General features: G+C 37.9%; 1 protein-coding gene across 1 annotated transcript in view; it reads right to left on the bottom strand.

Annotated features, from left to right (window-relative positions):
• Nucleotides 1-14,554, bottom strand: part of LOC126175107 (kelch-like protein 12) — a 75,377-nt gene that overhangs the window by 775 nt on the left and 60,048 nt on the right. The window contains exon 12 of the mRNA XM_049921661.1: nucleotides 9,752-9,912. Within this exon, the coding sequence (XP_049777618.1) occupies nucleotides 9,752-9,912 (161 nt within the window). The remainder of the gene's footprint in view (nucleotides 1-9,751; nucleotides 9,913-14,554) is intronic.

Below are 14,554 nucleotides of genomic sequence, written 5' to 3'. Positions count from 1 at the left end.
GACACTATGACTGAATAAACAATCCGAGATGGAAAGGGATAGACTTGTCAGTACATAAGAATTACTGTCCAAATTTGAATAAGGGAAGTTTTTTAGTTCAGTGGATTTTACAGCTAGATACAAGGCAGGTGCCCCTCCACAAGGGTTCAGAGCCTGCACGACATTCCTGTTGGATGGGAAGCCTTACCAGTACAGATTACTTCCCTTTGGTTTAAATATATCTGTAGAAGTTTTCAAATGGGGCTCAGTTAAAGCTTTGGGCAATGACTTATTTAATAATCGCGTAAGTGGACAATATACTCTCATCAAAATATCCACAAGTGTACTGCCGGTCTGATGATGGCGACATATATGATCGCCGAAATATTGTGCCCGTTGGACACTGTAGACCGGGAGTACACCCATGGATATTTTGATTATCAAATACGCCGGGAGAAACTCAAGAATCACAATATACTCTGTTTCTAAAACACAGAAAGAACACTGCACTCTGCCTATTAAACATTAAAAAGGTTGCAGGAGAGTGGGCTAACAATAACACTAAGTAACTCGCATTTTTAGAAGAGAGGAATTAAAAGTTTTGTAAGATTAAAAGACGCACAACGTGAGCCAGAACAAATTCAGGCAATAAAAGGTTGTCCAGTTTCTCGAAATATAAAACAGTTGAATTCATTTATAGGATTAGCTGGCTTCTATAACCAATTTACAAAAGATCAGTCTATGAACAACCAATGACTTTTGAAGCAATCTCAATGGATCTGGGATGATGGGGCAATGGAAGTGTTAAACAAAATTGTTGTTGTAGTCTTCAGTCCACAGACTGGTTTGATGCAGCTCTCCATGCTACTCTATCCTGTGCAAGCTTCTTCATCCCCCAATACCGACTGCAACCTACATCCTTCTGAATCCGCTTAGTGTATTCATCTCTTGGTCTCCCTCTACGATTTTTACCCTCCACGCTGCCCTCCAATACTAAATTGGTGATCCCTTGATGCCTCAGAATATGCCCTACCAACCAATCCCTTCTTCTAATCAAATTGTGCCACAAAATTCTCTCTCTCCAATTCTATTCAATACCTCCTCATTAGTTATGTGATCTACCCATCTAATCTTCAGCATTCTTCTGTAGCACCACATTTCGAAAGCCTATATTCTCTTCTTGTCCAAACTATTTATTGACCACGTTTCACTTCCATACATGGCTACACCAATATAAATACTTTCAGAAAAGATTTCCTGACACTTAAATCTATATTCAATGTTAACAAATTTCTCTTCTTCTGAAACACTTTCCTTTCCATTGCCAGTATACATTTTATATCCTCTCTACTTTGACCATCATCAATTATTTTGCTCCCCAAATAGCAAAACTCATTTACTACTTTAAGCGTCTCATTTCCTAATCTAATACCCTCAGCATCTCCCGATTTAATTCGACTACATTCAATTATTCTCGTTTTGCTTCTGTTGGTGTTCATCTTATATCCTCCTTTCAAGACACTGTCCATTCCGTTCAGCTGCTCTTCCAGGTCCTTTGCTGTCTCCGACAGAATTACAATGTCATCAGCGAACCTCAAAGTTTTTATTTCTTCTCCATGGATTTTAATACCTACTCCGAATTTTTCTTTTGTTTTCTTCACTGCTTGCTCAATATACAGATTGAATAACATCAGGGAGGGGCTATAACCCTGTCTCACTCCCTTCACAATCACTGCTTCCCTTTCATGGCCCTCTACTCTCATAACTGCCATCTGGCTTCTCTACAAATTGTAAATAGCCTTTCGCTCCCTGTATTTTACCCCTGCCACCTTCAGAATTTGAAAGAGAGTAGTCCAGCCAACATTGTCAAAAGCTTTCTCTAAGTCTACAAATGTAAGAATTGTAGGTTTGCCTATCCTTAATCTACTTTCTAAGATAAGTCGAAGGGTCAGTATTGCCTACCATGTTCCAACATTTCTATGGAATCCAAACTGATCATCCCCGAATTAAACTGATAGTTCGGTAATTTTCACATCTGTCAACACCTGCTTTCTTTGGGATTGGAATTATTATATTCTTCTTGAAGTCTGAGGGTATTTCGCCTGTCTCATACATTTTGCTCACCAGATGGTAGGGTTTTGTCAGGACTGGCTCTCCAAAGGCTGTCAGTAGTTCCAATGGAATGTTGTCTACTCCTGGGACCTTGTTTCAACTTAGGTGTTTCAGTGCTCTGTCAAACTCTTCACACAGATCACATCTCCTATTTCATCTACGTTCTGTTCCATTTCCATAATATTGTCCTGAAGTACATCGCCCTTGTATAGACCCTCTATATACTCCTAAGCAAGCTTTATTGCAAGCCAAAATTCTGATCCATCCTCTGATGCACCAAACCTTTAAATTGGCTCATATGTATCAGAATGTGGACATGGATGTGAATTTTCAGGGGGAATGGGCTACCAATAAGGGAGAATGTAATACAATATCTTGCACCAGTCAATGTCTCAATAACCACGAATTAAATTGTGCAGCTACAGAAACAGTATTATTATCCATAGTTTGTGGTTTCCAAAACCCTTAGCTGGGAATCATAGACTGAAATATATACATATCATCAAGCTTTATTATTTTAATGGAGAGTAAGACTATTACACAGTAAATTAATGTGATGGGTACTTTTTTTTTTTTTTTACAATCTTTTAAGATTAAGTTAAATTATGTGAAGGGTTCATAAACTTTAGTGGCCAATATGCTCTCACGACTACCTTTGAGGATGAATAAGGGATGCCCTGGGATTATATTTAGAGTAAATTGTTAGCTATAAGTTAGACGAACAATCAAGTAAGGATATCAGCTAAGAAAATACAAAATGAGCTGAAGATGGATATTTTAAGAAGGGCAGGGATTAGAATAAAATGTTTTTCAACGGGGATACGTTATTTTGAAGGCAACATAAATACTCATAGCATTGGAAGTTGTGTATACCTAAACTACTAGTCCAGAATCTGATTTGGTTCATACACAAGGGATATGGACATCTTGGTCTACGAAAGTGTGTCCAACATATTTGAGTAGCAGAGAAATAAAAAGGGTATGTGGTTGTGATCTTAATCAGAAAGTTAAAGAAAATAATGGACAAATAAGATATTCATGATATGATTTTTTTCAGTTCTCTGCCAAAGGGCGGAGGTGATTTTTCTTATATTTTTGTTTTGATAGCTTGCTGGCCTAAATATATAAAGCTATATCCCATTAAACTATCCAATATAAATCCATGGAGAAGAAATAAAAACCTTGAGGTTTGCAGATGACATTGTAATTCTGTCAGAGACAGCAAAGGACCTGGAAGAGCAGTTGAACAAAACGGACAGTGTATTGAAAGGAGGATACGAGAAGAAAATCAACAAAAGCAAAACGAGGATAGTGGAATGCAGTCAAATTAAATCAGGTGATGCTGAGGGAATTAGATTAGGAAATGAGACACTTATAGTAGTAGAGGAGTTTTTCTACTTGGGGAGCAAAATTACTGATGACTGTTGAAGTAAAGAGGGTATAAAATGTAGACTGGTGATGGCAAGGAAAGCGTTTCTGAAGAAGAGAAATTTGTTAACACTGAGTATAGATGTGTCAGGAAGTCTCTTCTGAATGTACACTATGTGATCAATAAGTTTCTGGACACCCCCAAAAACATACGTTTTTCATATTAGGTGTATTGTGCTGCCAGGTACTCAGTATCAGCAACCTCAGTGGTCATTAGACATTGTGAGAGAGCAGAATGGGGTGCTCCGAAGAACTCACAGACTTCGAACATGGTCAGGTGATTGGGTGTCGCTTGTGTTGTACGTCTGTACACAAGATTTTCACACTCTTGAACATCCCTAGGTCCACTGTTTTCAATGTGATAGTGAATGGAAACATGAAGGGACACATACAGCACAAAAGCGTACAGGCCGACCTCATCTGTTGACTGACAGAGACCACTGACAGCTGAAGAGGGTCATAATGTGTAACAGGCAGACATCTATCTAGACCATCACACAGGAATTCTAAACTGCACCAGGATCCACTGCAAGTACTATGGCAGTTAGGCTGGAGGTGAGAAAACTTTGATATCATGGTCGAGTGGCTGCTTATAAGCCACACAACGTCTCGCTTGGTGTATGAAGCATAAACATTACATGATCGAACAATGGAAAAATGTTGCGTGGAGTGACGAATCATGGTACACAATGTGGAGATCCGATAGCAGGGTGAATGCCCAGTGAACATCATCTGCCAGTGTATATAGTGACAACAGTATAATTCGGAGGCAGTGGTGTTATTGTGTGGTCATATTTCTCATGGAGGGGGCTTGCACCCCTTGTTGTTTTGCATGGCATTATCACAGCACAGGTCTACGTTGATATTTTAAGCACCTCACTGTTGAAGAGCAATTCGGAGGTGGGGATTGTATCTTTCAACACGATCAAGTGCCTGTTCATAATGCACAGCCTGTGGCAGAGTGGTTACAGGACAATAACATCCCTGTAATGGACTGCCTACAGAGAGTCCTGACCTGAATCCTAAAGAACATCAGAGCAGCACTCCATGAAGACTGGACTGCCATTCCCCAAGAGACCTTCCAGCCTCTGACCTTTCAAAATGTGGTGCTACAGAAGAATGCTTAAGATTGGATAGGTAGATAATGTAACTAATGAGGAGGTGCTTAACAAAATTGGAGAGAAGAGGAATTTGTGCCACAACTTGACTAGAAGAAGGGATTGGCTGGTAGGACATGTTCTGAGGCACCAAGGAATCACCAATTTAGTATTGGAGAGCAGCATGGAGGGTAAAAATCGTAGAGGGAGACTAAGAGATGAATACACTAAGCAGATTCTGCAGGATGTAGCTTGCAGAAGTTACTTGGAGATGAAGAAGCTTGCACAGGACAGAGTAGCATGGAGAGCTGCAACAAACCAGTCTCTGGACTGAAGACAACAACAGTAACCAGTTGCTTATGAGATTATTTTGTGGATGTAAGCAAACCAAATCTCTTACTTACCGATAATGGAACTCAATTTATAAGTAGCAATTTTAAAGGGTTTTTGGCATGAGAAGGTGTAAAACATGTACTCATTTCAAAATATCATCTGAAATCCAATCCCTCTAAAAGAATTATGCAAGATCTGAGTGTTCCAAGAAATACACAACTTGGGCATAGAGGATTTCGGAGTTTCATGTTATCCTTAATGAATTATGTTACATGTCAACTGGACTTTACCTGGTAGAAATTCTGAATACAAAGTTCATAAGAGCATCATTGTTTAAACTTTTTTCTTGGCCTCTAACAGAAGAATACCAACTAGCAAGGTACAAGAACAGATAAAAACTAGATTAAGTAGACAAACACAATGTCAAGTACAATATAATTTAAAAGCAAGTGCCCCTAATTTTAAACTACAATATGAGGCTAGTAAAGGTCATCATCACAGTTCAGAATTAAAGAAAAAAACAAGCAAGTTTTTCCATTGTTATGAGGGTCCATACAAAATTATAGGGATTCCACATCAGAAAACTGCTTTCCTAGTAGACCCACTGAATGGTAAAGAAAAAGGCTTCCACAATATAGATATGATTAAAAAATGTGTCTTAAGAAACATCTAGTACAATAAAATTAACAAACTTTAAACAGCAAAGAGACTGCAGGGCCTAGAGGAGTTCTTTCTTTTTCTACATCGAGCTGGATGTTACATCCACCACTATTGAATGGAGGAAATGAAGGAGGATATGCCCTTAAATATGAAGTGTAGAGACAACAGGCAAACATTGAGATATTGTTTGTTGTGCCATCTAATAGGAGTACATTCATTCTAACACACGAGGACATTCAGAGTTACAGTAGTGAGTATGTAAAGAGCTATAGGACAAATATAGCACCAAAAGACTATTAAAAAACTGGTGTGAATAAGGGTTAGGGCACGAGTGTGTTACCTGAACATATATGTATAAAAGGAGGAGGTAGAGTTGTAAATGTTATTAACAGTATATTGTACCCTAATCTGTATTTATGGTGTGATCAAAAGATAGGTGGACCTAGGAAAATGATGACCTTTTCCTGAGAGAAAAGAAAGATACATAAAAGGGACAGTACCACTGTGGATATTTACATGAGAGTAGTATCTGTGGAAAGAGGTGTATCTTTACACTTACTGCACATGTTGGTAGCATGACTTTCAAAATTTCTCCAAAGTAGCAAAGTAGGTGAATTTACCCGTGTTGGTCTGTTCCATAAGCGAATTTAAAGATGACATAGTAAAGAGACAAATGTCCCACTTTTGTATGCCATTCTCCATGTTCGGATAAATAGGAAACCAACTACAGAATGTCTGCTGACAAATCTTTTTTAACTGTTCAAGACATGTAACTGTTCGGATTCAGTGGCAGTTTATAAAGGGTTTAAATGGTTCTAGAGGGAGTTTTATTTTTTTTAAATTTTTGTTGGAGGTAAGTAATATGGTTGGGTTTATAAGAATTTTCTGTGGGAGGAATTTGCACACAAAGGTTATTATTGTGTCATGTTGTTAACTTCTCCACTTGGCGTCAACAGTGATGTCTTAGGACCATTTTTCAGGGCCCATTAGGGTGAAACTGGGGAAGTCTGTTCTGTAGGATATGGTGATCATCGTCCTTCTCCCTGGCACAGAACCTGCCAGGAAGGGAATCCTGGGGTGGGTATCAATCTTTGGGGTTCTCCTCTTTACCATGTCCAATAGTCTCTGCTGTGGAACCCTTCCTATCTCTGTTTGGATAGTACATACCCAATGATTTCCAATAGTTTTATGAGCTGGGCAAGAAAAGCTTGGATTCTGGAATAAACGTACTCAATTACATGAAAAATGAACAATTTGACTAAACGGCTGGACTGTATGTCCTATTAATGACTGGTGCAAGAGCAGAAACCACAACATGTTGTAGAAAAAACCTGTTATTGACCCTTATGGGTAATAAATGTTTGTAACCTGAGATCTCATGTTCATAGTAAGGGTGAGTATCTGGTAGAAATGTTATGGAACTTAATCAAAGTGAACCATGTACCTACGATTAGTAGTTCCACACTACTGTGGAGTTTTGCGCAGTTAATAAACATGAATAAATAAATTAATTGAAAATGAGATATAATTACAACTATAATATTTTTAACACTTGTAGTGAAGTTGTACTTTAATTATTTGTTGTTTGGTTAGCGGGTCAATGTAGTGATGACATCATCCATATAAGGGGAGGAATCTGTAGTGCAATATACCACTTTGATGACATGTGTTGCACACGCATTTCTCGAACCAATGAATGATGACGCCACTATAAAAAGTTGATTTTCATAATGTATTAGATAATATATTGTTTGGATGTATGTTTTATTTATGCACATGTATCATGAGATAGATGGACACAGCCTATCTGCATGCTGAGACGATGACAAACATTGTACAATGATCACAGTATCTGCTGGTCAGGCAGCTTATTCCGTGCCTTGGAGATATGGTGCATGCCACAGAGGAAAAGTGGTCATGACAATGCCTGTGACTTCACAGGTTCAAGAAAATACCTATTACACAGAAATATTTTTGGACTGTTCTTATCAATGTTTTTGTGATTTTCAGCATAATGCAACAACTTTGTAAAGCACAATTATTGTAAACAAGAGTACCATATATGAGAGGCTGTTAATGAGAAACCTCTCATTTATTTTACGAGCTGCATGATGGATTTGTACTATTAACTTCCAGCAGTAACTGTAGTACTTCAAGAAAAGAAGTTTGAGCAGAAGAGGTTGGCGAGTGCGCTCAAATAATAAAGTGAGCAAGATTAAATAACATGAAGTCTTGGCTCTCTAAAATACTTTACTTCACCACCCAACATCACAGTAAAGAACCATCAGACTGTCACACTAACAATATTTCCATTTATACAAAAGGCTAGACTAGACTAGTTTCAGAAAGTTTAGTATGTCTTCTTGTAGCCTATAATAAAAACAGATTTTCTTTGTTTACTTTCAGTTTCTATCTACAAATTGATTTTATTTTCAGTTTTAACTACAAATTTTGCAAAATATGATTACTGGTGAACAGTGAGTACCCAATCTGAATACTAGCTGTTAGCAGCCATTTCCTCCACCATTGTTTCATTCAGGATTTGCAGTGTCTTTTCTTCTTTTCCATCATTCTCATTTGATTTATTTACCTATTTATTTATTTTTATATGTTGTCTAAATGCTTACTGATTTAACCAACTAAATTGTAACTTAATATGTTCTAACACTGGATAGTTATTTTATTTGGTTACACCAAGTTTTCAATACAATGTTCTCTCATTTTTAAAAACAGCACGATGAAAAATGAATGTTGTTCTGAAACTGTTGATAACTGACAATCATGTATGACTCATAAGTATTATTGGGTTCATCATTGGAAATAAATAAGATTAATTACTTTATTCAAAGTTGTAATTTTCAGCAACTGCAGGCTAAATATTTAAAAATATCCCTAATTTTTTAGGCTTCTGAAGATGACAAATTAATTCACCAAAATTGGTAAACCAAAGAAAAAAAACATATTTGCAACTGACAACTGAATTTTATTCTGAAATGAAAGATTAACACTAACATAAATAATCATCTAATGAGTAAGTTACTGCAGATATTTTATTAGTTGCCTGACGAGCACTTATTTTGGAGTCATTCAAATAATTAATCATAATGCAACTGTTGTTGCTCAACATCTTTCTTTCTTGGAATTTATGGACTAATGTTAATTTCTTGAAAATATCTTGCTCTGTGGACATAGACTTTCAGCTGTCAAACTAATGTTTGCGACACTTTTGGGTAGACCAATGTGATGATGGTCTTATTGAGTTTGACTGGCTATCTGACATATCCGAAGGACCTGGCCACTAGGTAGTTTAGATCTGCCAACTCTGAAGGATGACTTCCGCAATGTGGAAAGATTAAAACTTTGATTCTGTGGAAATGTATAAGTAATATATATGTCAATTTTACTTTCTTATTAATTATTGATGTTATATGATACCCACAAAGTTTAAACTCTTAACACCCTCTTTTAGGAATGAATTGTTGAATCTTTGCGAAGTGTCATCCTGTCACACTACAACATTTTCCAGTATCGGCACTTTTCATCAAACACCCAATCTTATTCTTCCAGTTGGTGTCGTACTTTCATCCTGTCACGTGTTCTGCACAAAAAATGACATGTTCATCTCTGACAATATTATGAAAAGGATAATTGCTACTCACCATATAGCAGAAATACTGAGTTGGTCAGAACAAAGACCGTCAAACAAAGCTTTCAGCCAAAGAGGCCTTCATCAGGATACACACACACACACACACCACCATCTCTGGCTGCCAAGATGGCATCAAGCGCAATGTTCTCACTGCCAAGTTCATGTTAATAAGTTAGTGTTCTTATTTGATCATATAACTGCTTCTCACAGATAAAATCATAAATGGCCTTCAAGTATCATGACACTAGAAGAACTTTTCTACCCATCAAATACCACGAAAACAATGCATTGCAGATGGTAATAAATAAAACAAAGTAACTCAACAAGCTGTATTTTACTCTTTGGAAAGTGGGAAAAGTCGCTGATAAACATTTGAGTCTCATTGTTACATAAGGTTGTATGACAATTTTTCCTTCCAATATCAATGAGAACACCCAGCTACATCAAGGCACGTGGCTACCAGCTTGCACGATACACAGTATCTGGCACTAACCTGCAGAGACACACAGCTGAGCCAGGAGCGAGAGGTTGGCATGTCACCCGTCAGCTGCCACGTGTCAGTCACAGCTGAGTAGCATTCTATCGTGTCATGGTAGCGGTCCCAGCCCTCTTCGCCACCCAGGACGTATATGTGCTCATCAATTACAGCAATACCTTTGACAAAATTGTGACATTAGATAAAACACAACACATGCAATTCTGTACTGCACAATGCCTGGTCGCACCATCAGAAATAAAGCACTAGGTAAATCAACAAATGATACAAAGTTGTAAGTTCTTAGATGTTTATATTTATTAAATTAAAATCTGAACTTGAAGTCACATGTTACAGATCATCTTACACGTTTAAAACTCTGCAGCTTGTGCACTGAAATTAATAGTAGACTTTTTTTTTTAGCTAGCTAAGTAGCATTGTCCCTGACTTAAGCAAGGGATATTACCTAGGGCAAACTACACACAAATGAGCTTTTTGATCAACTTACGTGCTGGAGCCTCCTCAATTTCTTATACCATTTACAGAAATGAGTAATAAGGATAATGTGTGTGTCCATACCCTAGATAGCTCTAAGGAGTTGGGTATACTGACAAAAATCCCATAGCTCATTTATTTCCTTATGTAGTTTATAGTCAATAATCTGTCACATTTCGAAGTCATGATAAATTACTGGCAAACTAGTCCATCATATAAGGGTGCTTTTGAAACTGAGCTCCAATGTGATTCCTGGAAGAAAATATACAAATAGAACAGCATTGGTGTACTGTAAAGGCAAGTATCTGGCTTCCCCCACTGACCATCTCTCAAGACCACTCTGTCAAAGAGAATTAAAACCATAATCCCTGTACCTTCTTCCATTGTTGACACTTATTGCTAAAAGCTGCAGCAAGCCTTTTCCATCATATTCTCAATTACTTTTGGTGGCTATCTAGTTCTTTATAATACACTGAAGAGCCAAAGAAACTGATACATCTGCCTAATATTGTGTATGCACGCAGAAGTGCCGCAACACGACGTGGCATGGGCTCGACTAATGACTGAAGTAGGGCTGGAGGGAACTGGCACCATGAATCCTGCAGAGCTGTCGATAAATCCATAAGAGTACGAGGGGGTGGAGATCTCTTCTGAACAGCATGATTCAAGGCATCCCATATATGCTCAATAATGTGCATGTCTGGGGAGTTTGGTGGCCAGTGGAAGTGTTTAAACTCAGAAGTGTGTTCCTGCAGCCAATTTGTAGCAATTCTTGACATGTGAGGTGTCACATTGTCCTAGCTAGAATTGCCCAAGTCCGTGGGAATGCACGTAGTCCATGGGAATGCACAATGGACATGAATGGATCCAGGTGATCAGACAGGATGCTTATGTACATGTCACCTGTCAGTGTCATATCTAGACGTATTATGGGTCCCATATCACTCCAACTGCACATGCCCTACACCATTATAGAGCCTCCACCAGCTTGAACTGTCCCCTGCTCACACACATGGTCCATGGATTCATGAGGTTGTCTCCATCCCCGTACACATCCATCAGCTAGATACAATTTGAAACGAGACTCATCCGACCAGACAACATGTTTCTAGTTATCAACAATCCAATGTCAGTATTGACAGGCCCAGACAAGGTATAAACCTTGGTGTCATGCAGTCATCAAGGGTACATGAGTGGGCCTTCGGCTCCGAAAGATCACATGGTTCACACACTGCCACTTGCTGATGGCCCAGCTTTGAAATCTGCAGCAGTTTGCAGAAGTGTTGCACTTCTATCATGTTGAATGATTCTCTTCAGTCATCTTTCATCCCGTTCTTGCAGGACCTTTTCCTGGCCATAGCGATGTCTGAAATTTGATGTTTTATCAGATTCCTGAGATTCACATCTGTGAAATGGTCGAAATGGTCATACGGGAAATTCCCACTTTATCACTACCTCAGAAATGCTGTGTCCCATCGCTCGTGCACCAACTGTAACACCACATTCAAACTCCCTAAAATCTTGATAACCTTACATTGTAGTAGTAGTAGTAGTAGTAGTAGTAGTAACTTATCTAACAACTGCACCAGACACTTCTTGTCTTATATGGGCAAAGACAACTGCAGTGCCGTATTCTGTCTGTTTACATATCTCTGTGTTTGAATATTCATGCCTGTACCAGTTCCTTTGACACTTCAGTGTATTTCCATAGCCTTTAACTGAAAATCATCTCTCTTTTCTAGCCGCATCATTTTTCACTAAATTTGTGCTTTCAACAGCTGTCCTGTCCATCATAGGAATAAAATTACTACAAGTGATTTTACACTTCGCTACAAGCCACTAATACAACAAACATTGCTGCAGTGCCACAAATCTCAGAGGTTTTTATCTGCTGTCATTTGTGTTTCCAAAATCAGTCACTGTCTAACACACATGTATCCAATATTTTGATCCTGTTAATCTTTCAAGGCACTTGTTACCAATCACACCCAGCTCACAACTTAATGCAAACAGTTTAAGTTTTGTTGCTCAGTGACAAGAAATATATATAGTGTGTGCAATAAATGATACTTGCATTTTTGTGTTGTCACAATTCATCAATATGTCCCATTTTTTTAATAACCTGTTGCCAAAAATCTGCTTTGAAACTTCAGAACTTTCAGCAAATGACCAACACTTCAAAACAGAGTTTTACAATTAAAATTCTGTGTTACACCCTGTGAAGTGGGAGAGACACTGTCCTGTATGGTTAACTTGGCCAACAACATTGGTTGCTCTGAATATAAATAGGAGTAGTAAGTTTTATATCAAGCTGAAGAATAAGTGCCTTTCTAGACTTAGTAATACTTTGGATATAAACTGTGTTCAAACATTACAAAACACCTCTAAGAAAATGATCTATACTCTGACAGTCGACAAGGATTCAGAAAATTTCACTCTTGTCAAACGTAAGTAGTTCTTTATTCACTAAAAGTAGTAAGTGCTACTGACTGGGGAGCTCAAATTGATTCCACATTTATAGATTTCAAGAAGACATTTGACACCAACACTCACAAGCGGCTTCTACCTCTGGAGTATTGTCTCAACTCCGCACTTGGATTCGTGATTTCCTCTCAGAAAGGTCACAGTCTGTAGCAACTGACAAAGTCATCAAATAAAACAGAAGTAATATCTGCCATTCTACAAGGAAATGTTATAGGACCTCTGCTGTTCCAAATTCATATAAAGTTATCTGTAAAAAGTAACTGGATAGATAAAAAAAATCTACTCACCAAGTGATGGCAGGAGCACACACATATAAAAGGTGTTACAGTTCGCTAACTTTTGGAGCCAATGGCTCCTCCTCCTGGCAGAAGGGTTGAAGGGGAAGGAAAAGAGGTGCTGGGAAAGGACTGGTGGGGTTTTGGAAAAAGAGTCTAGGTCAAAAAGGTTGTCCAGAATCCCAGGTCAGGAGAGACTTACTAGACACAACAAGAAGGAAGACTTATTGTTGGGGACTGTACAAGGTGAGATTTGAAAACATATGACGGTGCTTGCCTGATATATATATCGAAAGTTAAACAATAGTGCACTACTGTTTAACTTTCGATAAGCCTCATTAATAGGTTTGCAGGCAAACATCTACATATGGCTACAATAGTTTCCTGTAGAACATGTACGAGCAGTAAAAACCTAACCACAAAGTTCATAGTTCTTGAAGAATAGAAAGGTACTTACGCAGCAGACACTGTCAATGTTTTAACACACGGCCTATTGGTGTAACACTTATTTCACTGTTAAGTTGATGCATTGTTGTCATTCTAACCAACACAGGTTCTTCGTCTGAAACTGTGTCGTGACCAAAATTCAGGCCCTTATATATCCTCACAATAATAGGTACTGAAACTTCACATTGTTCGATGTTTAATTTACAGAAATTACAATTAAAACTTAACTCATTAAATTAACTGAATACATCGAAAAATTTGTTCCTTTTAACAGTTTCTTCTACTACAAGGGTTAGGCCGAATTATTTGTTTAAATGATTAAATTAAGAGATATCATTACACTGAAAATTACTTGGGAATTAATTAAGAGCTGGATTTGCTAACATGTTTTCGATTAGAGGTAAAAATATACTTTAATATTAGTAGTATTTCATCTTCCAAATGTTTATAATTATTATAGAACTTATATTTGTTTATATGTCAACAGCAGAATTTAAGTTCTGAAACAATTACTGATTTCGCCCTATGATGAAAGTATTAACTAGGAATAGTCAAATTAGAAAATCAATTACATACATAAAACTAAGCACAAAATTAGATCTCATGTTATATTCTTTAAAACTGAGGGCCAACCTTTCTCTTATGAAAATGCAGATTATACTCACTTATATTAACGGCAATTAGAGAAGTGCAAAAATGAATTTTAAGGAGGCAGATGCCAAAACAAGAGGGGAAGTAAAAAATCCCAGCTTGCTTCATCGCACATGGAGAGCTTAAAGGAGGAAGACACAGTAATATGAAAGACAGATTACTGCTAAAACATCGTGCATGAATTAACAACAGCAAAAAGCTAAAGGTTTTGTGTGCGATAGAGGTGGGAGAGGGGGACAGCGAAAAATATAGGTCAGGAAATGAAAGATATAGAAAACTAAAAGGGAGTGAAGAAATAAACAGTTGGTCTGAAGAAATGCTGAGACTAAAGACATTAAATTAAGGCCAGGCAGGTGGCGAGAACCAAGGACATGTTGTTGTGCCAGATCCCACCTGTACAGACCTGAGGAATTGTTGTCCGGGGTTGAACATAGATGGCACGTGTAGTGAAACATGCACCGAGGTCACG

Source organism: Schistocerca cancellata, chromosome 3 (assembly GCF_023864275.1).
Source record: "Schistocerca cancellata isolate TAMUIC-IGC-003103 chromosome 3, iqSchCanc2.1, whole genome shotgun sequence".
Classification (NCBI taxonomy): domain Eukaryota; kingdom Metazoa; phylum Arthropoda; class Insecta; order Orthoptera; family Acrididae; genus Schistocerca; species Schistocerca cancellata.
This window is presented reverse-complemented; position numbering and strand designations above follow the sequence as displayed.